General features: G+C 49.6%; 2 protein-coding genes across 5 annotated transcripts in view; one reads left to right on the top strand and one right to left on the bottom strand.

The window, feature by feature from the left end:
- Positions 1–833: 833 nt before the first annotated feature.
- Positions 834–3,056, bottom strand: LOC119948801 (extensin-like). The gene is made up of 6 exons (XM_038770289.1): positions 3,022–3,056; positions 2,621–2,936; positions 2,233–2,469; positions 1,718–2,144; positions 1,369–1,614; positions 834–1,327 (listed from the first exon to the last, which is right to left on the bottom strand). Exons 1-6 carry the CDS (start codon positions 3,054–3,056, stop codon positions 834–836), a joined length of 1,755 nt encoding a protein of 584 aa, XP_038626217.1.
- Positions 3,057–3,301: 245 nt separating this feature from the next.
- NKD2 (NKD inhibitor of WNT signaling pathway 2) overlaps positions 3,302–23,652 on the top strand; it is a 73,567-nt gene continuing 53,216 nt past the window's right edge. For 2 of the 4 annotated variants that reach the window (XM_038770392.1, XM_038770390.1), the window contains exons 1-3: positions 3,302–3,445; positions 7,434–7,477; positions 10,677–10,774. In XM_038770392.1, coding sequence (XP_038626320.1) covers positions 3,399–3,445; positions 7,434–7,477; positions 10,677–10,774 — 189 coding nt within the window. In that variant the 5' untranslated portion in view covers positions 3,302–3,398. The remainder of the gene's footprint in view (positions 3,446–7,433; positions 7,478–10,676; positions 10,775–23,652) is intronic. The other 2 variants (XM_038770394.1, XM_038770393.1) reach the window with 2 other exon arrangements.

Raw genomic sequence — 23,652 nt, 5'->3', positions numbered from 1 at the left:
AACCTGATCAGCTTGTAACTTCCCCAGCGCTTAGAACAGTGCTTTGCACAACGAGTGCCATTAGAAAAAGAAAAGGAGACCCGATTTCTAATCACAGCCTTAGCACTTGCTTCATGTTTTGTTTCGTTGTCTGTCTTCCCCTTCTAGCCTGTGAGCCCGTTGTTGGGTAGGGACCGTCTCTAGATGTTGCCGACTTGGACTTCCCAAGCGCTTAGTCCAGTGCTCTGCACACGGTGAGCGCTCAATTAATACGATTGAGGCCCTAACTGAGAGCTCACCTCCTCCAGGAGGCCTTCCCAGACTGAGCCCCTTCCTTCCTCTCCCCCTCGTCCCCCTCTCCATCCCCCCATCTTACCTCCTTCCCTTCCCCACAGCACCTGTATAGATGTTTGTACATATTTATTACTCTATTTATTTTTTAATTGTACATATCTATTCTATTTATTTTATTTAGTTAGTATGTTTGGTTTTGTTCTCTGTCTCCCCCTTCTAGACTGTGAGCCCGCTGTTGGGTAGGGACTGTCTCTAGATGTTGCCAACTTGGACTTCCCAAGCGCTTAGTCCAGTGCTCTGCACCCAGTAAGCGCTCAATAAATACGATTGATTGATTGAATGAATGAATAAATAATCCCTGCTCTGTCGCTTATCAGCTGAGTGACTTTGGGCAATCCACGTGTCCTGATGTGCGGGGAGCGTGTCCCGGCCTGTAGGGGGCGTGTCCCTCTGTGCGGAATGCGTGTCCTCGTCGGTAGGGGGCGTGTCCCGGCCTGTGGGGGGTGCGTCCCGCTGTGCGGGGGGCGTGTCCCTGGCCTGCAGGGGGCGTGGCCCGGCCCTTAGGGGGCGTGTCCCGCTGTGCGGAGGGCGTATCCTAGGCTGTAGGGGGCGTGTCCCGCTGTGCGGGGGGCGTGTCCTAGCGTGCAGGGGGCGTGTCCCTGCCCGTAGGGGGCGTGTCCCGCTGTGCGGAGGGCGTGTCCTAGCGCGCAGGGGGCGTGTCCCGGCCTGTAGGGGGCGTGTCCCGGGCTGCAGTGCGGAGGGATTGTCCTAGTCTGTAGGGGGCGTGTCTCGCTGCACCAAGCGCGTATCCTAGGCTGCAGGGGGCGAGTCCCGGCCTGTAGGGGGCGCGTCCCTCTGTGCGGGGGGGCGTGCCCTGTCCTGCAGTGAGGGGGCGTGTCCCGGCCTGTAGGGGGCGTGTCCCGCAGTGCGGAGGGCGTGTCCCAGCGTGCAGAGGGCGTGTCCCGGCCTGTAGGGGGCGCGTCCCGCTGTGCGGGGGGCGTGCCCTGCCCTGCTGTGCGGGGCGTGTCCCGGCCTGTAGGGGGCGTGTCCCGGGCTGCAGTGCGGGGGGCGTGTCCTAGTCTCTAGGGGGCGTGCCTCGCTGCACGAAGCGCGTATCCCAGGCTGTAGGGGGCGTGTCCCGGCCTGTAGGGGGCGCGTCCCACTGTGCGGGGGACGTGCCCTGTCCTGCAGTGCGGGGGCGTGTCCCGGCCTGTAGGGGGCGTGTCCCGCTGTGCGGAGGGGCGTGCCCTGTCCTGCAGTGAGGGGTCGTGTCCCGGCCTGTAGGGGGCGTGTCCCGCAGTGCGGAGGGCGTGTCCCAGCGTGCAGAGGGCGTGTCCCGGCCTGTAGGGGGCGCGCCCCGCTGTGCGGGGGCGTGTCCCGGCCTGTAGGGGGCGTGTCCCGGGCTGCTGTGCGGGGGCCGTGTCCTAGTCTCTAGGGGGCGTGCCTCGCTGCACGAAGCGCGTATCCCAGGCTGTAGGGGGCGTGTCCCGGCCTGTAGGGGGCGCGTCCCACTGTGCGGGGGACGTGCCCTGTCCTGCAGTGCGGGGGCGTGTCCCGGCCTGTAGGGGGCGTGTCCCGCTGTGCGGAGGGAGTGTCCTAGTCTGTAGGGGGCGTGTCGCTGCACGAAGCGCGTATCCTACGCTGTAGGGGGCGCGCCCCGCTGTTGGGGGGGCGTGTCCTAGGCTGAAGGGGGCGTGTCCCGCTGCACGAAGCGCGTATCCTAGGCTGTAGGGGGCGTGTTCCGCTGTGCGGAGGGCATATCCTAGTCTGTAAGGGGCGTGTCCCGGCTTGTAGGGGGCGTGTCGTGCCTTGCAGTGTGGGGGCGTGTCCCGGCCTGTAGGGGGCGTGTCCCGGTGTGTGGAGGGCGTATCCTAGCGTGCAGGGGGCGTGTCCCGGCCTGTAGGGGGCGTGCCCCGCAGTGCGGAGGGAGTGCCGTAGTCTGTAGGGGGCGTGTCTCACTGCGCGAAGCGCGTATCCTTGGCTGTAGGGGGCGTGTCCCGGCCTGTAGGGGGCGTGTCCCGCAGTGCGGAGGGCGTATCCTAGTGTGTGCGGGGCGTGGTTTCTCTCGGTGTGGGGGCGTGCCTCGGCCTGCAGTGCGGGGGCGTGTCCCGGCCTGTAGGGGGCGTGTCTTGCCTTGCAGAGCGGGGGCTTTTCCCGGCCTTTAGGGGGCGTGTCCCTCTGGGCGGAGGGCGTAGCCTAGTCTGTAAAGAGCGTGTCCCGGCCTGTAGGGGGCGTGTCCCGCAGTGCGGAGGGAGTGTCCTAATCAGTAGGGGGCGTGTCCAGGCCTGTAGGGGGCGTGTCCCGCTGTGCGGAGCGCCTATTCTAGGCCGTAGGGGGCGGGTCCCGCCGTGCGGGGGGCGTATCCTAGTCGGTAGGGGGCGTGTCCCGGCCTGTAGGGGGCGTGTCCCGCTGTGCGGAGGGCGTATCCTAGCGTGCAGGGGGCGTGTCCCGCCCTGTAGGGGGCGTGTCCCTCTGTGCGGAGGGAGTGTCCTAGCCTGTAGGGGGCGCGTCCCTCTGTGCGGGGGGCGTGCCCTCGTCTGTAGGGGGCGTGTCCCGAGCTGCGGGGCCCGGGTCCCGGCCTGTAGGGGGCGTGTCCCGCTGTGCGGAGCGCGTATCCTAGGCTGTAGGGGGCGGGTCCTGATGTGCGGAGGGCGAGTCCTAGTCTGTAGGGGGCGTGCCCCGGCCTGTAGGGGGCGTGTCCCTCTGTGCGGAGGGCGTGTCCTAGCGTGCAGGGGGCGTGTCCCGGACTGTAGGGGGCGTGTTTCGCTGCGCGGAGGGCGCATCCTAGTCGGTAGGGGGCGTGTCCCGGCCTGCAGGGGGCGTGTCCTAGCGTTCAGGGGGCGTGTCCCGGCCTGCAGGGGGCGCGGTGTCCCGGGCCGCGCGGGGGGCGTGTCGGCCCTGTCCGCAGGGGGGCGCGCCTCCGGCCGGCGCTTAAACCCCCGTGCGCCGGGCGCGCGCGCGCGGACAGCGCCCCGACCGCCGCCGGCACACACACACTGTACACGCACACACACGCACACACACACACACACACACTCTCTCACTCACACTCTGCGCGCTGCGCTCCCCCCCCCTCCTCCTCCTCCTCCTCCTGGCCGCCCTCCTGGATTACAAACCGGGCCCGAATGATCCAGCCGGACCGGACCCATGGGGAAGCACCAGTCCAAGCCCGGTAAGCGGGGGCTGGGGAGGGGCGGGACCTGGGTGCGAATCCCGCCGCCGCCCCCTCCGTTCGTTCATTCATTCAGTAGTACGTATTGAGCGCCTACCGTGTGCAGAGCACTGGACTAAGCGCTCGGGAAGGACAAGCCGGCAACCCAGAGAGACGGTGCCTGCCCAAAATTCATTCATTCATCATCATCATCATCATCATCATTTGTATTTATTGAGCGCTTACTCTGTGCAGAGCACTGTACTAAGCGCTTGGGAAGTACAAATTGGCAACATAGAGAGACAGTCCCTACCCACCAGTGGGCTCACAGTCTAAAAGGGGGCTTACAGTCAATCCCCATTTTACAGATGAGGTAACTGAGGCTCAGAGAAGTTAAGTGATTTGCCCAAGGTCACACAGCAGACATGTGGTGGAGGCGGGATTCGAACCCGTGACCTCTGACTCCAAAGCCCGTGCTCTTTCCACGGAGCCACGCTGATTCATTCAATCGGATGGAGCGCTTACCGTGTGCAGAGCACTGGACTAACCATGTTTGTACAGATTTATTACTCTATTTTTTTACTTATCCCTATCTATTCTATTTATTTTATTTTGTTAGTATGTTTGGTTTTGTTCTCCGTCTCCCCCTTCTAGACTGCGAGCCCGCTGGTGGGCAGGGACCGTCTCTAGATGTTGCCAATTTGGACTTCCCAATCAATCACTCAATCAATCAATCGTATTTATGGAGCGCTTACTCTGTGCAGAGCACTGGACTAAGCGCTTGGGAAGTCCAAATTGGCAACACATAGAGACGGGCCCTACCCAACAGTGGGCTCCCAGTCTAAAAGGGGGAGACGGAGAACAGAACCAAACATACCAACAGAATAAAATAGGATAGAAATGTACAAGTAAAATAAATAAATAAATAAATAAATAGAGTAATAAATATGTACACCCATATATACATATATACAGGTGCTGTGGGGAAGGGAAGGAGCTCTGCACACAGTAAGCGCTCAATAAATACGATTGATGATGATGATAGTACAGTGCTCTGCACATAGTAAGCGCTCAATAAATACGATTGATGATGATGATGATGATGATGATGGGAAGTACTAGCCGGCAACAGATAGAGACGGTCCCTACCCAACATTCATTCATTCATTCAATCGTTTTTATTCATTCATTCATTCATTCAATCGTATGTATTGAGCGCTTACCGTGTGCAGAGCACTGGACTAAGCGCTTGGGAAGTCCAAGCCGGCAATCAATCAATCACTCAATCGTATTTATTGAGCGCTTACTATGTGCAGAGCACTGGACTAAGCGCTCTGCGCAGATGGAGACGGTCCCTACCCAACGTTCATTCATTCATTCGTGTTTATTTATTCATTCATTCATTCCATCAATCGTATTTATTGAGCGCTCACCGTGTGCAGAGCACTGGACTAAGCGCTTGGGAAGGACAAGTTGGCAACATATAGAGACGGTCCCTACCCAACGTTCATTCATTTATTCAGTCGTATTTCATTCATTCATTCATTCAATCGTATTTATTGAGCGCTCACTGTGTGCAGAGCTCTGGACTAAGCGCTTGGGAAGTACAAGTCGGCAACAGAGAGAGACGGTCTCTACCTAACATTCATTCATTCATTCCATCATATTTATTGAGCGCTTACTGTGTGCAGAGCACTGGACTAAGCGCTTGGGAAGTCCAAATGGGCAACAGATAGAGACGGTCCCTACCCAACATTCATTCATTCAATGGTATTTATTGAGCGCTTACTGTGTGCAGAGCACTTAACATTCATTCACTTATTCAATCGTATTTATTGAGCGCTTACTATGTGCAGAGCACTGGACTAAGAGCTTGGGAAGTCCAAGTCGGCAACAGAGAGAGACAGTCCCTACCCAACATTCATTCATTCGATGGCATTTATTGAGCGCTTACTGTGTGCAGAGCACTTAACATTCATTCACTTATTCAATCGTATTTATTGAGCACTTACTATGTGCAGAGCACTGGACTAAGCGCTTGGGAAGTCCAAGTCGGCAACAGAGAGAGACAGTCCCTACCCAACATTCATTCATTCAATGGTATTTATTGAGCGCTTACTGTGTGCAGAGCACTTAACATTCATTCACTTATTCAATCGTATTTATTGAGCGCTTACTGTGTGCAGAGCACTGGACTAAGCGCTTGGGAAGTCCAAGTCGGCAACAGAGAGAGACGGTCCCTACCCAACATTCATTCATTCAATTGTATTTATTGAGCGCTTACTGTGTGCAGAGCACTTAGCATTCATTCATTTATTCAATCGTATTTATTGAGCGCTTACTATGTGCAGAGCACTGGACTAAGCGCTTGGGAAGTCCAAGTGGGCAACAGATAGAGACGGTCCCTACCCAACATTCATTCAGTCAGTCGTATTTACTGAGCGCTTACTGTGTGCAGAGCACTGGACTAAGCGCTTGGGAAGTACAAGTTGGCAACATAGAGAGACGGTCCCTACGCAATATTCATTCATCATTCATTCATTCAATCAATCGTATTTATTGAGCGCTTACCGTGTGCAGAACACTGGACTAAGCGCTTGGGAAGGACAAGTTGGCAACATAGAGAGACGGTCCCTACGAAACATTCATTTACTTATTCAGTCATATTTATTGAGCACTTACTGTGTGCAGAGCACTTAACATTCATTCACTTATTCAATCGCATTTATTGAGCGCTTACTGTGTGCAGAGCACTGGACTAAGCGCTTGGGAAATACAAGTTGGCAAAAGAGACGGTCCCTACCCAATATTCATTCATTCATTCATTCAATCAATCGTATTTATTGAGCACTTACCATGTGCAGAGCACTGTACTAAGCGCCTGGGAAGTACAAGTTGGCAACATAGAGAGACGGTCCCTACCCAACATTCAATTATTTTTTCAATCGTATTTATTGAGCACTTACTGTGTGCAGAGCACTGGACTAAGCGCTTGGGCAGTACAAGTTGGCAACATATAGAGACGATCCCTACCCAATATTCATTCATTCATTCAATCGTATTTATTAAACGCTTATTGTGTGCAGAGCACTAGACTAAGCGCTTGGGAAGTACAACGTGGCTCAGTGAAAAGAGCCCGGGCTTTGGAGTCAGAGGTCATGGGTTCAAATCCCAGCTCCGCCACTTGTCTGCTGTGTGACCTTGGGCAAGTCACTCAACTTCTCTGGGCCTCAGTTACCTCATCTGTAAAATGGGGATGAAGACTGTGAGCCCCACAAGGGGCAATCTGATCACCTTGTATCTTCCCCAGCGCTTAGAACAGTGCTTGTTACGTAGTAAGCGCTTAACAAATACCAACATTATTATTATTATTATTACAAATTATTACAAGTTATTACATAGAGAGACGGTCCCTACCCAACATTCATTTACTTATCCAATTGTATTTATTGAGCGCTTACCGTGTTCAGAGCACTGGACTAAGCGCTTGGGAAGTACAAGTTGGCAACAGATAGAGACGGTCCCTACCCAATATTCATTCATTCATTCATTCCATCGTATTTATTGAGCGCTTACTGTGTTCAGAGCACTGGACTAAGCGCTTGGGAAGTCCAAGTTGGCAACATGGAAAGACGGTCCCTACCCAACAGCGGGCTCACAGTCTGGAAGGGGGAGACAGACAACAGAACAAAACATAGTAACAAAATAAAATAAATAGAAGAGTAAATATGTACAAGTAAAATAAATAGGGTAATAAATCTATACAAACATATATACAGGTGCTGTGGGGAGGGGAAAGAGGTAGGGCGGAGGGCGATGGGGAGGAGGAGAGGAAAAAGGGGGCTCAGTTTGGGAAGGCCTCGTCTGGCCGGGTGACCCTGGATAAGTCACTTCCCTGCCCCGGGTGGTGGGGACGGCACTCAGCACAGTGTTTAGCGCTGGAGGAATGCGGTGATGATGATGATGATGATGATCTGATTGTGTCCCTTTCCGGTCCTGGTCCTTCGAGGGCAGCAGCAGCGGAGGCCAGCAGGAGGAGAGAGAATCCCGAAGGTGAGAACCACCCCCGCCTGATGATAATAATAATAATTAATTAATAATAATGATGGTATTTGTTAAGCGCTCACTATGTGCCAATCAATCAATCAGTCGTATTTATTGAGCACTTACTGTGTGCAGAGCACTGTACTAAGCGCTTGGGAAGTCCAAGTTGGCAACATCTAGAGACAGTCCCTACCCAACAGTGGGCTCACAGTCTAAAAGGGGGAGACAGAGAACAAAACCAAACATACTAACAAAATAAAATAGATTAGATAGGGACAAGTAAAAGAAATAAATAGAGTAATAAATATGTACAAACATATATACATATATACACTGTTCTAAGCACTGGGGAGGATACAAGGTGATCAGGTTGTCCCACGTGGGGCTCACAGTCTTCATCCCCATTTTACAGATGAGGTCACTGAGACAGAGAATAATAATGATAATGATGGTATTTGTTAAGCGCTTACTATGCGTGAAGCACTGTTCTAAGCGCTGGGGAGGTTACAAGGTGATCAGGTTGTCCCACATGGGGCTCACAGTCTTCATCCCCATTTTACGGAGGAGGGACTCAGAGAATAATAATAATAATGATAATGGCATTTGTTAAGCGCTTACTATGTGCCAAGCACTGTTCTAAGCGCTGGGGAGGATACAAGGTGATCAGGTTGTCCCACGAGGGGCTCACAGTCTTCATCCCCATTTTACAGATGAGGGAACTGAGGTTCAGAGAATAATAATAATAATGATGATGATGGCATTTGTAAAGCGCTTACTATATGTGAAGCACTGTTCTAAACGCTGGGGGGATACAAGGTCATCAGGTTGTCCCACGTGCAGCTCACAGTCATCATCCCCATTTTACAGATGAGGGGACTGAGGCTCAGAGAAGTTAAGTGGCTTGCCCAAGGTCACACAGCTGACAAGTGGCGGAGCTGGGATTAGAACCCACGACCTCTGACTCACAGGCTCTTTCCACTGAGCCATGCTGCTTATTGAGCGCCTACGCTGTGCAGAGCACTGTGCGGAGCGCTGGGGAGGGGACGACACCACTGTCAACAGATGCCTTCCCTGCCTACACTGAGCTACAGTCCGGAATCAGTCTATCGTATTTATGAAGCGCTTAGTACAGTGCTCTGCACACAGTAAGCGCTCAATAAATACCATAGAATGAATGAATCAGTCAATTAATCATATTTATTGAGCGCTTACTGTGTGCAGAGCACTGTACTAAGCACTTGGGAAGTACAGGTTGGCAACATATAGAGACAGTCCCTACCCACCAGTGGGCTCAGTCTAAAAGGGGGGGGGGGGGGGTTGCGTACTGTGTGCGGAGCACTGTGCTGAGTGCTTGGGACAGGACAGTGTAGCAATAAGGAGAGACAATCCCTGCCCACACTGAGCTACGGTCCAAAGTCAGTCAGTCGTATTTACTGAGCGCTTACGGTGTGCGGAGCACTGTACTAAGCTCTTGGGAACGTACAGTGCAGCAATCGAGACAATCCCTGCCTACAACGAGCTCCCAGGCTAGAGTAAGTCTATCATGTTGCTTGAGCGCTTACTATGTGCGGAGCACTGGGCTGAGCGCTTGGGAAAGGACAGTGCAGCAATAAAGAGAGACAATCCCTGCCCACAACCAGCTGACAGGCTAGAGGGATGTTGCGGGATGCTGAGGTTCGCTCGGCCTCCCCCTCCCTCTCATTTGTCCATTTATTCAGTCAGTCGTATTTATTGAGCGCCTACTATGTGCAGAGCACTGAGCTGAGTGCTTGGGAGAGGACAGGTCTCCCCCTTTTAGACTGTGAGCCTACTGTTGGGTAGGGACTGTCTCTATATGTTGCCAATTTGTACTTCCCAAGCGCTTAGTACAGTGCTCTGCACATAGTAAGCGCTCAATAAATACGATTGATGATGATGATGATGACAGTACTACAATCAATGGATGCATTCTCCGCCCACACTGAGTTTACACTCTAGAGTCAATCAATCATATGTCCCCAGTCTCTCGCTTTAGACGAGCCCCTACCCCAATTCCACGCTTTATCTGAGCTCCTACTCTAATCCCACGCTTCATCCAAGCCCCAATCCAATCCCAAGCTTTAGCCCAGCCCCTGCTCCAATTCCAAGCTTTCTCCAAGCCCCTACGCCGATCCCACGCTTTATCCGAGCCCCAATCCAATCCCAAACTTTATCCGAGCTCCAATCCAGTCCCAAGCCTTATCCTAGCCCCTGCTCCGATCCCAAGCCTTATCCTAGCCCCTACTCCGATCCCAAGCCTTATCCTAGCCCCTACTCCGATCCCAAGCCTTATCCTAGCCCCTACGCCGATCCCATGCTTTATCCGAGCCCCTACTCCAATCCCTCACTTTATCCAAGCCCCTACTCCGATCCCTCACTTTATCCAAGCCCCTACTCCAATCCCAAACCTTATCCTAGCCCCTACGCTGATCCCGTGCTTTATCCGAGCCCCTACTCCAATCCCTCACTTTATCCAAGCCCCTACTCTGATCCCAAGCCTTATCCTAGCCCCTACGCCGATCCCATGCTTTATTATCCGAGCCCCTACTCCAATCCCTCGCTTTATCCAAGCCCCTACTCCAATCCCTCACTTTATCCAAGCCCCTACTCCAATCCCACACTTTATCCTAGCCATTATTCCAATCCCCAGCTTTATCCAGTGCTTAGAACGGTACTTGGCACATAGTAAGCACTTAAGAAATGCCATTATTATTATTATTATTTTTATTATCTGAGCCCTTACCCCAATCCCATGCCCTAGACGATCCCCATCGGAGCCCCTCACCCCATCCGAACCCCCTGCCCCAGCCGCACAACCCATCCCCATCAGCTCTGCCCTGGTGCCCCAGAGGCGGGTCCCTTCCCGAGCTCCCTGAAGTCTCACCCACGGCTGGAGAGTACTCGGAGCCGCTTACGACGATATTTGCGTTGGGGAAGGTGTGAGGGGGGAGAATAAGGCAGTGGGAAGCCAGCCCAACTCCCCTCCCAGCCCCCCGGAGATCAGGTGTCCTCCCCATTGCCTGCCCCTCGCTCAGTTCCAGGGCCCGGGCTCCGCCGCTGCCCCCGGTGAGCCCGTTCCCAGGCCTAAGATGGAGAGCCGAGCCCTTGGAAACGGTCTCACTTGCTTCTCTCCTTCCTTTCCCTTCGGCGTTTCTCACGGCCGTGCTTGCGGACCGTCTCGGTGCTGTAGGAGACAGCTTCGTGGCCAACTCCTACAGCAGCAACCGGAAAGGTTTGGAGGAGGGAGACAGATTCAGCGGCCTGGAGCATAAAGCCAAGGACAGGCAGGTAAGAGAGACCCTTCTCTCCCGCTACTAGATACCAAATTACGGTATTCGGTAAGCGCTTACTATGGGCCAGGCACTGTTCTAAGCGCCAGATGATGGTGGGAGGGACGCTTGGCGAAGCAGAGTCCTTTTCAAGAGCCCTCCCTGGCCTCAAGGCAGGGTTGGAGGGTGAGGAAGCTGGGCTGTTAAACCCTTGGTGGTTGCTTCTTGGTGTGTCTTCGGGGCTGCGCAACTCCCACGTGATGACTGTCCAGATTAAAGCCCAGTTATTTGAGGGGAGGGTGAAAGCTCTGCTTCTGAGCGGTGCCGTGTTCCTGACGGACAGGCTGGGTTTCTGGGTGAACGGAGAGAAGAGCTTGTTGAATCTTTAACAAACTTCAGCCGTTGGCCCAGCTGGGGAAAACCGCCTCTTTTCTCCAGATCCCTCGCTCCTTGCGGCCTTCGCCGATCCGGTGACGCTCGCCCAAAAAAATCCTTCGCCTCCGCCGCTGGCTTAGAGGGTCCAAGCCATCGCGTGCCCCCAGTTTAGTGGACACTCCAACAGGCTGGCGCTCCAAGTCCCCGACCCGGGAGACATCGGGATTTGATCGGGTTTTTGATTAGGAGACTGTGCCTCCTTTGGAAAGAGGTCACCTTTAGCAATCCCAGCGCTACGTGAAAGAACCGCTCTTCCTCCTTCTTTGGTCTTTCGTCCCCTCTCTCTTTGAGGTGTGCTGATGTGGGATGGATGTGATGAAGGGGTCTTGACCAAAGTGGGTTTTGGGGATTTTTTTATAGGCCAGAGGCCCAGACTTGGATACCCTCCTCTTTAAAGCCATTAGATTCTGCCTGAAGGCAGGGCTTTATAATAATGATAATGATGGTATTTGTTAAGCGCTTACTGTGTGCCGAGCACTGTTCTAAGCGCTGGATCCCTTCCTACTTATAGAAACTGATGGTATACTCAGACACGGGCCTAGGGAGAGTGTCCTACTGTGAAATGAAAAGGCTGTTCATAAATGGCACCTCTTCTTTGGATTTGAACTTGGAATTATGTTGAGGTTCTCACCTCTTGAGTGACTCTTTCTGGTCGGTTACGCTATTTCCCTCGCTAGCTGAGAGAGTTTGCCTCAATCGAAGATCTAGAGAATAGCTGGTAATGGACTTTTCATGGTTGTACGTTAAGGTGAATTCCCATTTCTAATGAATTAGATTTGATTAAGATATGTGCACTTTTGATTGATTTTATGAGGATTCTGTCCATCAATCATATTCATTGAGTGCTCACTGTGTGCTGAAGTACTGTACTAAGCACTTGGGAGAGTACAATATAACAAAGTTAGTAGACGTGTGTTCCCTGCCCACACAAGCTTATGGCCTAGAGAAGGAGCAGCTATAAATAAATTAAGAATATGTACATAAATGCTGTGGGGCTGAGGGTGGGTTGAATGAAGGACGCAAATGAAAGTGCAAAGGTGATGCGGAAGAGATTGGGAGAGTGGAAAATGGGGGCTTAGTCGCAGAAGGCCTCTTGGAGGAGGTGTGCTTTTATTTAATAAGGCTTTGAAGGTGGGAAGAGCGATGGTTTGTTGGATGTGAAGGTGGAGGGGAGATCCCAGCCAGAGGCAGGACGCGGGCTGGGACCGGTGGTGAGGTAGATGAGATGTGTGACAGGTAACCATCGTAGCCATCCCTCTGTCTCTTAGGAGGTTTAAGTCTCAACTGGATTGTAAACTCCTTGTGAGCAGGGGCCATGTCTCCTAACTCTATTGAATCGTCTCCTAAAAGTTTAGTGCAGTGGTCTGCACCCAGTGAATGCTCAATAAATAACCCCGATGGATAGAAACCGCCAAAGACTGAGGCCATCTGTCCTGCAGGAGAAATAAAGGATTGGCCATTTGTACTAACTGTTTTTCAAACTCATTTTCGAGAGCTACGTATATAGCTGCTTTCTGGATTAGGTTAGGTGGTGACACTGAGAAGAATATTTGTGATGCAACCTGAGACAGGAACTTAGAAATTATCGTAATGTCACAAAGTTGTGGTGTTGGTGGCTGTGACTGTTGACTTAAATATGGGACTAAATTGCTTATTTACCAGAAATTTATGGTAATAGATTAGGTAAGGTCACTGGAGATTTTTAATTCAGTGCTTAGAGTGAATTGCTTCACTTGGAGTGGTGTTGTTTGTAATTTTACCTGGTGTGAAAACTCACCTTAAGAATTTTATCAGGACTTCATCAAGCATTATGTATTGCCTCTTGCTCACAGCAAACATGAGGAACCCTCCCTCGATTCTGAAGAAAATAGCATGGCACCACTCTTTTGAAAACTGAACACCATGCTATAGGAAATGTTTACTGAGGGTGAGGGGGTTCATTCACTCATTCAGTTGCATTTATTGAGTGCTTACTGTGTGCAAAGCAGTGTACAAAGTGCTTGGGAGAGTACAATATAATAGTAAACAGGCTCATTTCCAGCCAACAAGTTTACATTCTGGAGGGGCAGACAGGCATTAATTTGCTGCGTGACCTTGGCTGAGTCACGTAACTTCTCTGGGCCTCATCTGTAAAATGGGGATTAAGACTGTGAGCCCCACGTGGGACATGGACTGTGTTCAAATCCAATTAGCTTCTATCTACCCCAGGGTTTAATACAGTGCCTGGCACCTAGTAGGCACATAACGAGTGCCATTAAAAGAAGAAAAGGAGACCTGGGTTCTAATTCCAGCCTTAGCACTTGCCTCATGTTTTGTTTCGTTGTCTGTCTCCCCCTTCTAGACTGTGAGCCCGTCATTGGGTAGGGACCGTCTCTATATGTTGCCGACTTGTACTTCCCAAGCGCTTAGTCCAGTGCTCTGCACACAGTAAGCGCTCAATAAATACTATGGAATGAATGAATGATTTCTGGGCAAGGTCACATGACAAACGGCAGAGTTGAGATTATGACGCAGATGACTTATTCCTTGGATGGGAGGAAGAAGCAGCAGAAATATCTGCTGCCATCCCGAGACACCAATGTCCCTGATGGCAAATTGTTCAAGTCACCGGGTGGATGGGATATTACAAATTTTTGGGCTTTTTTGGGTGCGATGAGCTGAAAGGAGCGATTGGGGAAAAAAAAAATCAGATGATTTTTTTTACCCAGATACTATAAATGATAATAATTCATTCCCCAGCCCTTTAAAGAAGTGCTAGTAATCTGCTGTGTCTTCAATAGAGGAGAATCTTAGAAGCAGGGAATAAGACTGGTTAGGCAATCCTGATGCTCTGTTGGATTCTCTTAAATGATTTCAGTGAAGCGCCTCCAGCTTTTCACCGAATTGAGCCGCAGCTTCATTGTATTTGCCCGCTGCTTCACCAAATGTGCTTCAAAGGCTGCCTTCAAAGACTGTCAGCGGGCTCCGAGTCTTACGGGCAGGAGGTTTGATCGCCAACTCTGTGGTAGTTGGAGGTACCGAATGGAGGCAGGTCAGGGGAGAAGCGAAAATCTCCATGGGCTTGATGCTCAGATACCTATTAGACTAAGCCCAGTGAAGGTTGAGAAGCCTGGGACCTGGGTTCTAATTCCAGCTTTGCCACTTGCCCGCTCTGTGGCCTTGGGCAAGTCCCTTCATTTCTCTGCCCTGCAGTTCCCTCATCTATAAAAAGGGGATTAAGACTGTGAGCCCCGTGTGGGACATGGACTGTGTCCAACCTGATTAGCTGGTTAGCTACCCCAGCATTCAGTACAGTTCCTGGCACACATTAAAGCACTTAACAAATGCCATAATAATAATATTGATGGTATTTGTTAGGCACTTACTATGTGCAAAGCACTGTTCTAAGTGCTAGGGGGATACAAGGTGATCAGGTTGTCCCACGTGGGGCTCACCGTCTTAATCCCCATTTTACAGATGAGGGAACTGAGGCACAGAGAAGTGAAGTGACTTGCCCAAAGTCACACAGCTGACAATTGGCAGAGCCGGGATCTGAACCCCTGACCTCTGACTCCAAATCCTGTGCTTTTTTCCACTGAGCCACGCTCCTTCTCTAAAAAGTCTGCTTAACAAAAGCTATTAAAAAAATAGATGAACATGGTTCTTAAAACATTTAAGCTACTCGCTGGGCTTCAAGCGGCTTCCGACAGGATCATCAATTGTATTTATTTGTCTTGAGCTCTTACTGTGTGCAGAGAGCTGTACTGAGTACAATATAACAGAGTCTATAGACACATTCCTTGCCCAAGAGAAGGTCACAATCTAGAGATTAAAATAAATTCTGGATATGTATCTAAGTGCTGCCGAGCTGAAGGTGGGGTGAATAAAGGCTTCAAATGCAAGGTCGACGCAGAAGGGTGGGTCCCAAGAACTGTACTGTAGTAAATGGCGGTCATAGCATTGGTATTTTTTGGATGATTTCCTCTGCCCACCCTTACAAATCCTCTCTGTGTCCTCGTCCTTGTGAAGTTCCTTCACAAAACGGTGAACTTTCCCTTCCTCAAATCACAGTAGAGTGACTGGTCTTCATTCAGTTCATTCATTCGTACTTATTGAGCGCTTACTTTGCGCAAAGCACTGTACTGTGTGCTTAAGGGTCTTTGCGGATAAGTATTTTAGAAGCTGCAAATTGTGGTGTTCCCGGAAGGAGATTTTAGCCTCGAGTTTCCGTACTTCACATCCCGCATCCTTTAACCGCTCCCAGGCCTACCTCCGATATCTGTGGGGCTGTCCCAGGGACAGCGTGGATAAGTGAAATCTGTGCACAACCCCAAAGTGTCACCGTCCTCCCTCTACATTTTTTGATCACATGACAACTCTGTCAGGCCCGGATTCTTTTGATTGTCAGCCCGGGCAGATCGCCTCTGGCTGGAACCAAGAGTTGGTTCCATTTCCCTAAAGAGGATAGTGTTGCTAGGAGAACAGTCATCATCAATTGTATTTATTGAGCGCTTACTATGTGCAGAGCACTGTGCTAAGCGCTTGGGAAGTACAAATTGGCAACACATAGAGACAGTCCCTACCCAACAGTGGGCTCACAGTCTAAAATCAATCAATCATTGGCATTTATTAAACACTTACTGTGTGCAGAGCCTTGAGCTCTTGAGAGAATGCAGTAGAAAAGGGTTGCTAGACATGTTCCTTGTCCACGAGGAGTTTACAGTCTGGGGGGGGGAAACGGACGTTAAAAAAGATAGAGAAAATGGAAGAGGCTAAGGATATGTACCTAAGTGCTGTAGGGCTGATGTTGGGGTGACTGTCAAGTGTTTAAGGGGTTCAGTTCAAAGTAGGTGATGCAGAGAGTGGGGGAAATGAGGGTTTAGTCAGGGAAGGCCTCTTAGAGGAGATGTGATTTTAGCGGGGCTCTGAAGATGCGCCCCTGGGAATTTTGGATTCTGTTATTCGCCTTTGCCTCCACTCGATAACGCTACCTCTCTTCTTGCTCTTGGGGTAAAGACATTGCCATTTGGCATCTAGCTGTCTCCTTGAACTGAGGATAAATGCATCTGTTTGTGCGCTGAGCTCCTCAGACGGAAGCTACCACACCAAGACAAAAATGTGGGTAACGTTGCAGACCCCAAGACCCTCCACCCTCGTGGGAGTTGTACTGTTTTTGATGGAGGTGGGTTAGCCACAAAAATCCATCCCTCCCACCCAAGACTAGCCTAGGACTCTGAGGCACCTGTATATATGTATATATGTATTTATTACTCTATTTTACTTGTACATATTTATTCTATTTATTTTATTTTGTTAATATGTTTTGTTGTCTGTCTCCCCCTTCTAGACTGTGAGCCCGCTGTTGGGTAGGGACCGTCTCTATATGTTTCCCACTTGTACTTCCCAAGCACTTAGTACAGTGGTCTGCACACAGTAAGCGCTCAATAAATACGATTGAATGAATTAATGAATGAGGCCTGCCTTTTGTACCTAAGTGGGCTGGTGACTGTGCCGAAAAGGTTGAAAGATAAGAGAGAGTCAGGTGCAAGGCTTGTGTTTCCTGTCTATTGGCATTCAAGGGGCCCCAGTCCCCAGCCCCCAAGGAATATTGCCTTTCTGCAGCCATATATTGCTGGACCATAAAACAGAAATGGTTTGAGGCCAGACTAACATCTTGGTAGCAGCTGCACAAAGTGTGTGAGGACTTTTCTTTGAAAGTCCAGACGTGGCCCTAGGTACTCTAAAAGAGCAGTGGGTTTTGGGCTGTTTAACGTCATTTAGTTGCAGGTAAGCGGTGGAGTAGATTCCATGTGTGAAACTGGGATGGCTGGGATGACTGAGCCGCCTTGTGTTTTATAGCCAGGTTTTTTCTCCCATCATCATTAATGGTATTAATTGAATGCTTACTACGTGCAGAGCACTATACTAAGCATTTGGCGCTTAGAACAGTGCTTTGCACATAGTAAGCGCTTAACAAATGCCATTATTATTATTGTTATTATTATTTGGGAGAGTAAAACACAAGAGTCAGCCGACACGTTCATTCTCTGACTGCTATGTGTTTAGATTCTAATCTTCTTCTCTCGATTGACTTCCTTTCCTGCCTCTGAATTTCCTGAATGTGCTTTCCCTGGGGATGCAGTGATGTGCCTTCTCCACTGGCCAAACTACTTTGTTCTAAACTCCAAGCAGCACGGCCTAGTGGAGTGAGCCCAGGCCAAGGTGTCAGAGGACCTGGGTTCTAATCCCGGCCCTGCCACTTGCCTGATGTGTGGTCTTGGGCAAGTCATTTCACGTCTCTGTGACTCAGGTCCCTCGTCTGTAAAGTGGTGATTTAAGGCCGTGGGCTGCAAGTGGGGCAAGGGACTGTGTCCGCCCCGCTCGCCTTGTATCACCTTGTGTGAGTTTGGGCAAGTCACTTATTTCTTTGTGCCTCAGTTACCTCATCTGTAAAATGGGGATTAAGACTGTGAGCCCCACGTGGGACAAACTGATTACCTTGTATCTACCCCAGTGCTTAGAACAGTGCTTGTAGACTGTGAGCCCACTGTTGGGTAGGGACTGTCTCTATATGTTGCCAATTTGTACTTCCCAAGCGCTTAGTACAGTGCTCTGCACATAGTAAGCTCTCAATAAATACGATTGATGATGATGATGATGAACAAATACCATTGTTATCATTATTATTGTCACGTACTTCTTTGTGCTTCTGTTACCTCATCTGTAAAATGGGGATTAAGACTGTGAGCCCCGCGTGGGACAAACTGATTACCTTGTATCTACCCTAGTGCTTGGAACAGTGCTTGGCACATAGTAAGCGCTTAACAAATACCATTGTTATCATTATTATTGTCACGTACTTCTTTGTGCCTCAGTTACCTCATCTGTAAAATGGGGATTAAGACTGTGAGCCCCACGTGGGACAAACTGATTACCTTGTATCTACCCTAGTGCTTGGAACAGTGCTTGGCACATAGTAAGCGCTTAACAAATACCATTATTATCATTATTATTGTCACTTCTTTGTGCCTCAGTTACCTCATCTGTAAAGTGGGGATTAAGACTGTGAGCCCCACGTGGGACAACCTGATTACCTTGTATCTACCCCAGTGCTTAGAACAGTGCTCGGCACATAGTAGGCGCTTAACAAATGCCAACATTATTATTTCCTAGCCCAGTGCACCTAGTAAGCGCTTAACAAATGCCATTTAAAAAAAAATTGGCGTATGGAATTCTGTATTTCCATCGCAAAGGTGGGGGGATTTTGGAGCCAGTGGGCCTAGTTTATCTCAATGTTTGACAGTTTGAGCAATGACCCGGAAGCGTGTTGTGGATCACCCCGACAGAAGCCGTGGAATCCAGCCTTCTGCTGGGATAAGAGAGGCCTGGGTCCGTTCTAGTTCCCTATTAGATTCCTGCAGGTGGTTTAGAAGGCCTCTCCCAGACGGGATTTGATGATGGCTTGAGAGAACTGACTTCAGAACCTCCCCTCGGCCCCCCCAGCTAGGTTTAGAAGGAAAAGTCTTATATAATCTTATGAAGTTCTTAAAGAAATTTTATCCAGAACTCCGTAGCGGCCCAGAGCAAAATGCGGTCATGGCTGTGGGCCAGGGTTAGTGTGTGGTTTGTTCCTGAGCCCATAGAGATCTGGCAGTTGTTTCTAATAGACGAGAGCTATCGTGGAGCCGTCTCCCCCGCTGCCTCCACCACACCGGAGAGCCTCTGGGCATTGTGGAAAGGCATGGAACGCAAAGGATTTATTCCCCAAGCAACCCCAAATCAAGTCGCTTTTCTCCTTCCAAAGGGCGTTTTAGATAACATCGTGTACGGCTCTACGACGTCATTTTCGGGCAGTAGAACAAGTGATTGAAGAGCCCTAGAATCAATCCATGAGTGGCATTTACTGAGTGCTTTCTGGGTGCCGAGCGCTGTACGAGGCACCCGGGAGAGAATAGTACAGTGGAGTTGGGGAACACTTTCCCTACCCGAATACCAACTAACCGTTATCAAAGTGTTCCTTGGTGGTGGCTCTCTAAACATTAGAAATGGAAAATGACACCACCTTCATCGCGCCTACTGAAATCTTATTCCAGGGCAGAACTGGGTTTCCAGCTTGAGACAGATTCTAGAAACCCCTTCTGACCTTCTTGCACAGATTCACACTCGTTTCCCAGCTTCTCCTACTCCCCTATTTTCTTTCTCCCCGGCAACCGATTGCTCTCCTTTCTGCCTTGAAATAAAACTGATGGCCACTTACTACTTCCACGCTTCCTGCTTTCTTTGTGTTTCTCAGAGACCACATGCCATTCCTTGTTATTTTGATTGCATTTCTCAATTTAACTCAGTCCCACCCCAACGCCTCCCCTTCCGGATTTGTCACCGGACGGTCCTTGCAAATTCGGTACCGTTTTGACGACGTTAGTTTGCACTCAGATTTCAACCCCTTATTCACCCCACCTGCAGCCTCACAACTCTCATGTACAGATCCCTAAGTTTCTTCTAATGTCTACCTCCCCCCTAGACTGTAAGCTTCTTGTGGGCAGGGAACATGCCTTCCAACCCTGTTGTATAGGACTCTCCCAAGCACTTCGTACAGCACTCAGCACACAGTAAGCGCCCAGAAAGTACAATCGATTGATCGACAGCATGTGGAAAAGAACTGACTGGGTGTTTTCCAGAAAGGGGGCTGATAAGGGAGAGGTTAAGTTTAGTGTGTAAGTTTTTAACAGCTGTGATCTGTTGCCTTCTCAATTTCCGTGATTGAGGAGGGTGGGCTGGAGGCTGGGGGAAGTGTTTTGTTTGTAAATCCTCACTTGGATCTCTTGCCATTGAACTGAAGTTGCAGTATTCTCCCAAGGAGGTTTCTCGTTCCAGGATTTAGCAGCCGGACGACATGAAATTCATGTTGTTCGGGTCCCGGTTGTCAGCCACATCGGTCTGTTTTAGGAGGTTGTAAAGAAGTCCCCGGGGACAGATGGTAAAAGCCCTTTCAAGTTGGAGCTCAACTCTGAATTGTTTTGATTATGGAAACTTTATTGAGCTGGGATCCCGGTCAACTCAGTCGTACTGGTCCGTAGGAAATACTTCTTCCAGACAGAGCAAGACATATTGAAGCCCCATGGCCCAGGATTTCGCTTTTCTAGGAAAACAAGTTGTCTGCCCGAACCGAGCTTAATCCCTCAGTCGCTCGGGCCCATAAAACATCAGGTACTGTCTCTCTTGATGCTCTTTGTACGGTGCAAATGAGTTAAAGCAGTCCCATTCTCCGTCTTCGCAAAAATGCCACCAAATTTATTAGGTAGAGAAGCTTTTTCATTTGCGCAAAGAAAGAAAGAGAGCCTGCTTTTCTTTCCTAAATATATTGCAGAGAATACTGAGACCCGGTACCCCTGGAGCCTCTAAACCTATAAACAGATGTCAAATATGACAAATGGCCATAGAGGATATTAAAGTCTTAAAACCTTATTTCAGAGTCCAGACTCATCTATTTATCAACATTCCAAGTTAAGTAACTCAACCCTTCTGTTAAAACTGTTTGGCTTTCGCCCTCTAATCAAAGCACTCTCTTGGTTTTCTCTGTTATTTGTGCATTCGCTCACCATCATTTAGAGAGTAGACATCTTTACCCGCCCAAAACACGGCATCTTTCAGCATCATCCGTCCAGGAAACAGTTGGAGCCTGGGGAATTTTCTAATACTAGAAGCATCAAGAACTTTGAAAATTGGCTTGTTGTTCTGCCAAAGCCGGTCAGTCGTATTTATTGAGTGCTTACTCTGTGCGGAGCACTGTACCAAGCCCTTGGAAGAGTATAACTACATAATATATATATATATATATATATATATATATATATATATATATATATATATATATAACTATATATCCCTGCCCACAGTGAGCTTACAGTCTAGAGGGAGAGACAGACACTAATATAAATAAATAAAATGACAGATAGGTACGTTAAGTGCTTTGGGGCTGGGAGGGGGGATGAATAAAAGGAGCAAGTCAAGGTGACGCAGAAGGGAGGGGGAGAAGAGGAAAGGAGGACTTAGGGAAGGCCTCTTAGTCTCAGCAGGACCCTTTCATTGTCTGAATCTTTCTATGCTATTTTTATCTTCTGTCTGCTGGATTCTTTTCTGGCTCTGCCCTACTAAATGCCTACAGGATGGGGATTGTGTTGCTTAATCAATCAATTGTATTTAGTGAGTGTTTACTGTGTGCAAAGCACTGTACTAAGGGCTTCGGAGAGTACAGTATAACAACAAACAGATACATCCCTGCCCACAGCGGGCTCACGGTCTAGAGGCTTAGCGTCAGGGTCCAGAAATGCACTCTGTCCACAGTAGATGTTCAATAAATAGGGATGAAAAGAGGAAGGGAATTAAGACATTGGGTAAAAACTGAATAGTTTGCTTTGATGGGGGGGAAAAATGGGCTCTGCCGTGATGCAGTGAGAAAGCTACCTAAGATAATGTGGGGCCGCATTTTCGACCCACGTTTGGCGCTACTGGGAGTTAAGCAAATCTGGGTCCAATCGGCGGGGATGCCGAATGAGTCTAGGTATCCAAATAGCCCTGCTTTTAAAAAAAAATGGTATTTCTTAAGCACTTACTATATGCCAGGCACTCTTCTAAGTGCTGGGGTAGACACGAGCTAATCAGGTTGGACACAGTCCATGTCCCAGATGGAGCTCACAGTCTTCATCCCCGTTTTCCAGATGAGGTAACACAGGCACAGAGAAACTGTGCACAGCAGACAAGTGGCAGAGCCAGGACTAGAACCCAGGTCCTTCTGACTCCTAAGCCCGTGCTCTATCCACTAGGCCACACTGCTTTTCATCAGGGAACCGGGAATGTGTTAACAATAGTTAATTCAGTAGCAGGACTTTTGTTTCTCAGGTCCGATGGAGACTGTTTTAAGCAATAACTAAAATTCTTACCCGGAACCAAAGGTGGATTTCTTTCCTGAGCCACCTGCGTCCAACCTGATTAGCTTGTATCTACCCCGGCACTTACAACAGTCCTTGACACGTAGTAAGCACTTAACGATGTCCATCATCATCATTTCATCCAGCTGGGCATCAGAATTGACCGTCTTGACAGAACGTTTCCTGGTTGTAGACTCGCCGCTAGGCACTTGGGGCACATTCTGAAGGTGCAGAAGTCATTATCCCTGCTCTGGTGGGGTCGGAGGGGACGACAGACACAAATTGACGAATATTGCGTCGCGAAGAGTGACAGGATAGATGGCAATAATAAGCAGAAGTAAATATATGCCTCCCAGGCGGCTGATGGCTTGACACAAAGGCCAGGAAGCTGAGGGATAATTCGGGGGAGCATGGCCTAGTGGAAAGAGCACGGGACTAGGGTGTCAAGGGAGCTGGGTTCTAATCCTGGCTCTGCCACTTGTCGGCTGTGTGACCTTGGGCAGGTCACTTCACTTCTCTGTGCCTGTTACCTCATCTGTAAAATGGGGATTACGGCTGCATCCAACCTGATTAACTTGTACCTACTCCAGATTAGTACAGTGCTTGGCACATAGTAAGTGCTTAACGAATACCATAAAAAGGCATGCCTCCAGAGAGGGCAACTCTCTGGATGGGCTTAAACCGAACCCCCTAAAACTTAGGTAAGGGGACAGTCATGCCTTTATAAAGACGATTTCTTACCCTTCTTTAACTCTGAAAAGCTTTCCAAAATCCAGTTGGAAAATGTCACTAAACTGTTATCTAATTCCTTTTTTTTTTTTTTTTTTGGAAAATTTTTGGAGGGTTTTTCTTCCCTTTAAAAGGTTTGGGGTTTGTTTTTCCATTTCTAAAGCCAATCACTGTAATTCCGCCTCACTGTTTGTGTTGGAAGGGCGGTGTGCAGTTTTTACCGAGGTCCAATGGCCCCGTGTTTAATAGCCCTAATAAAAGTGCTTCCCCCTTGTATTCATCTGAAAACAGAAAATGTATTTAAATATGATTGAAACTTTGAGCGCTTGTTTCCTCTCGCTCCAAATGAAATAGTAAAGATTTTTTACGAGGGCAAAAAGAAGGTCCGTAGGTAGGTAAGAAGCGGTCCCCCGCTGAACGGCCCAGAGCTGTTTGGAAGCCGGGTTGGGGGTGGGTAGGGGGAAAGGGGATGGTGGAGGAAAGCTTTCTCAAACAGTTGGCTAATTGGAGTTTCCAGCTGCTCCACATAAACTTCAAAGTGCTTTAAAGAGGAGAACTTTAGGCCCCAATCTATCATTAGGAGTGATGATTCTTGCCTGCCACCAGCTGCTCTTCTTTCCCATCTCCTCCTTGTCAGGAAGAGGCAAAAAAGAGAAGAAAAGACACGAATGCTGTGCCTTGAAGGCAGAGCTGATGCTCACCTCAAGTTCCAGGTACAAGAAGGCTGGCAAGCCTCGCCCAGCTGGAGGGCATTTTCCTAAAATGCTGTGTGCCCCGTTGGAGTCTACCCAGAAAGAGACAGCGATGGTGGCTCAGTGGAAAGAGC

This window comes from Tachyglossus aculeatus, chromosome X3, assembly GCF_015852505.1.
Source record: "Tachyglossus aculeatus isolate mTacAcu1 chromosome X3, mTacAcu1.pri, whole genome shotgun sequence".
NCBI lineage: Eukaryota > Metazoa > Chordata > Mammalia > Monotremata > Tachyglossidae > Tachyglossus > Tachyglossus aculeatus.
The sequence above is the reverse complement of the archived record's forward strand: the minus strand, read 5'-3'. Positions and strand labels throughout refer to the sequence as shown.

Bases quoted from the DNA above. Each gene is read 5' to 3' on its own strand.
- LOC119948801 (XM_038770289.1), bottom strand. From the start codon at position 3,056: ATGCGCCCTCCGCGCAGCGAAACACGCCCCCTACA. The intron at 2,470-2,620 runs GCGGGACCCGCC...TTTACAGACTAG, and splicing joins TAGGATACGCCCCCCGCACG to GCTACGCCCTCCGCCCAGAG. The intron at 1,615-1,717 runs GCACGCCCCCTA...CGCCCCCTACAG, and splicing joins TACGCGCTTCGTGCAGCGAG to GCCGGGACACGCCCTCTGCA.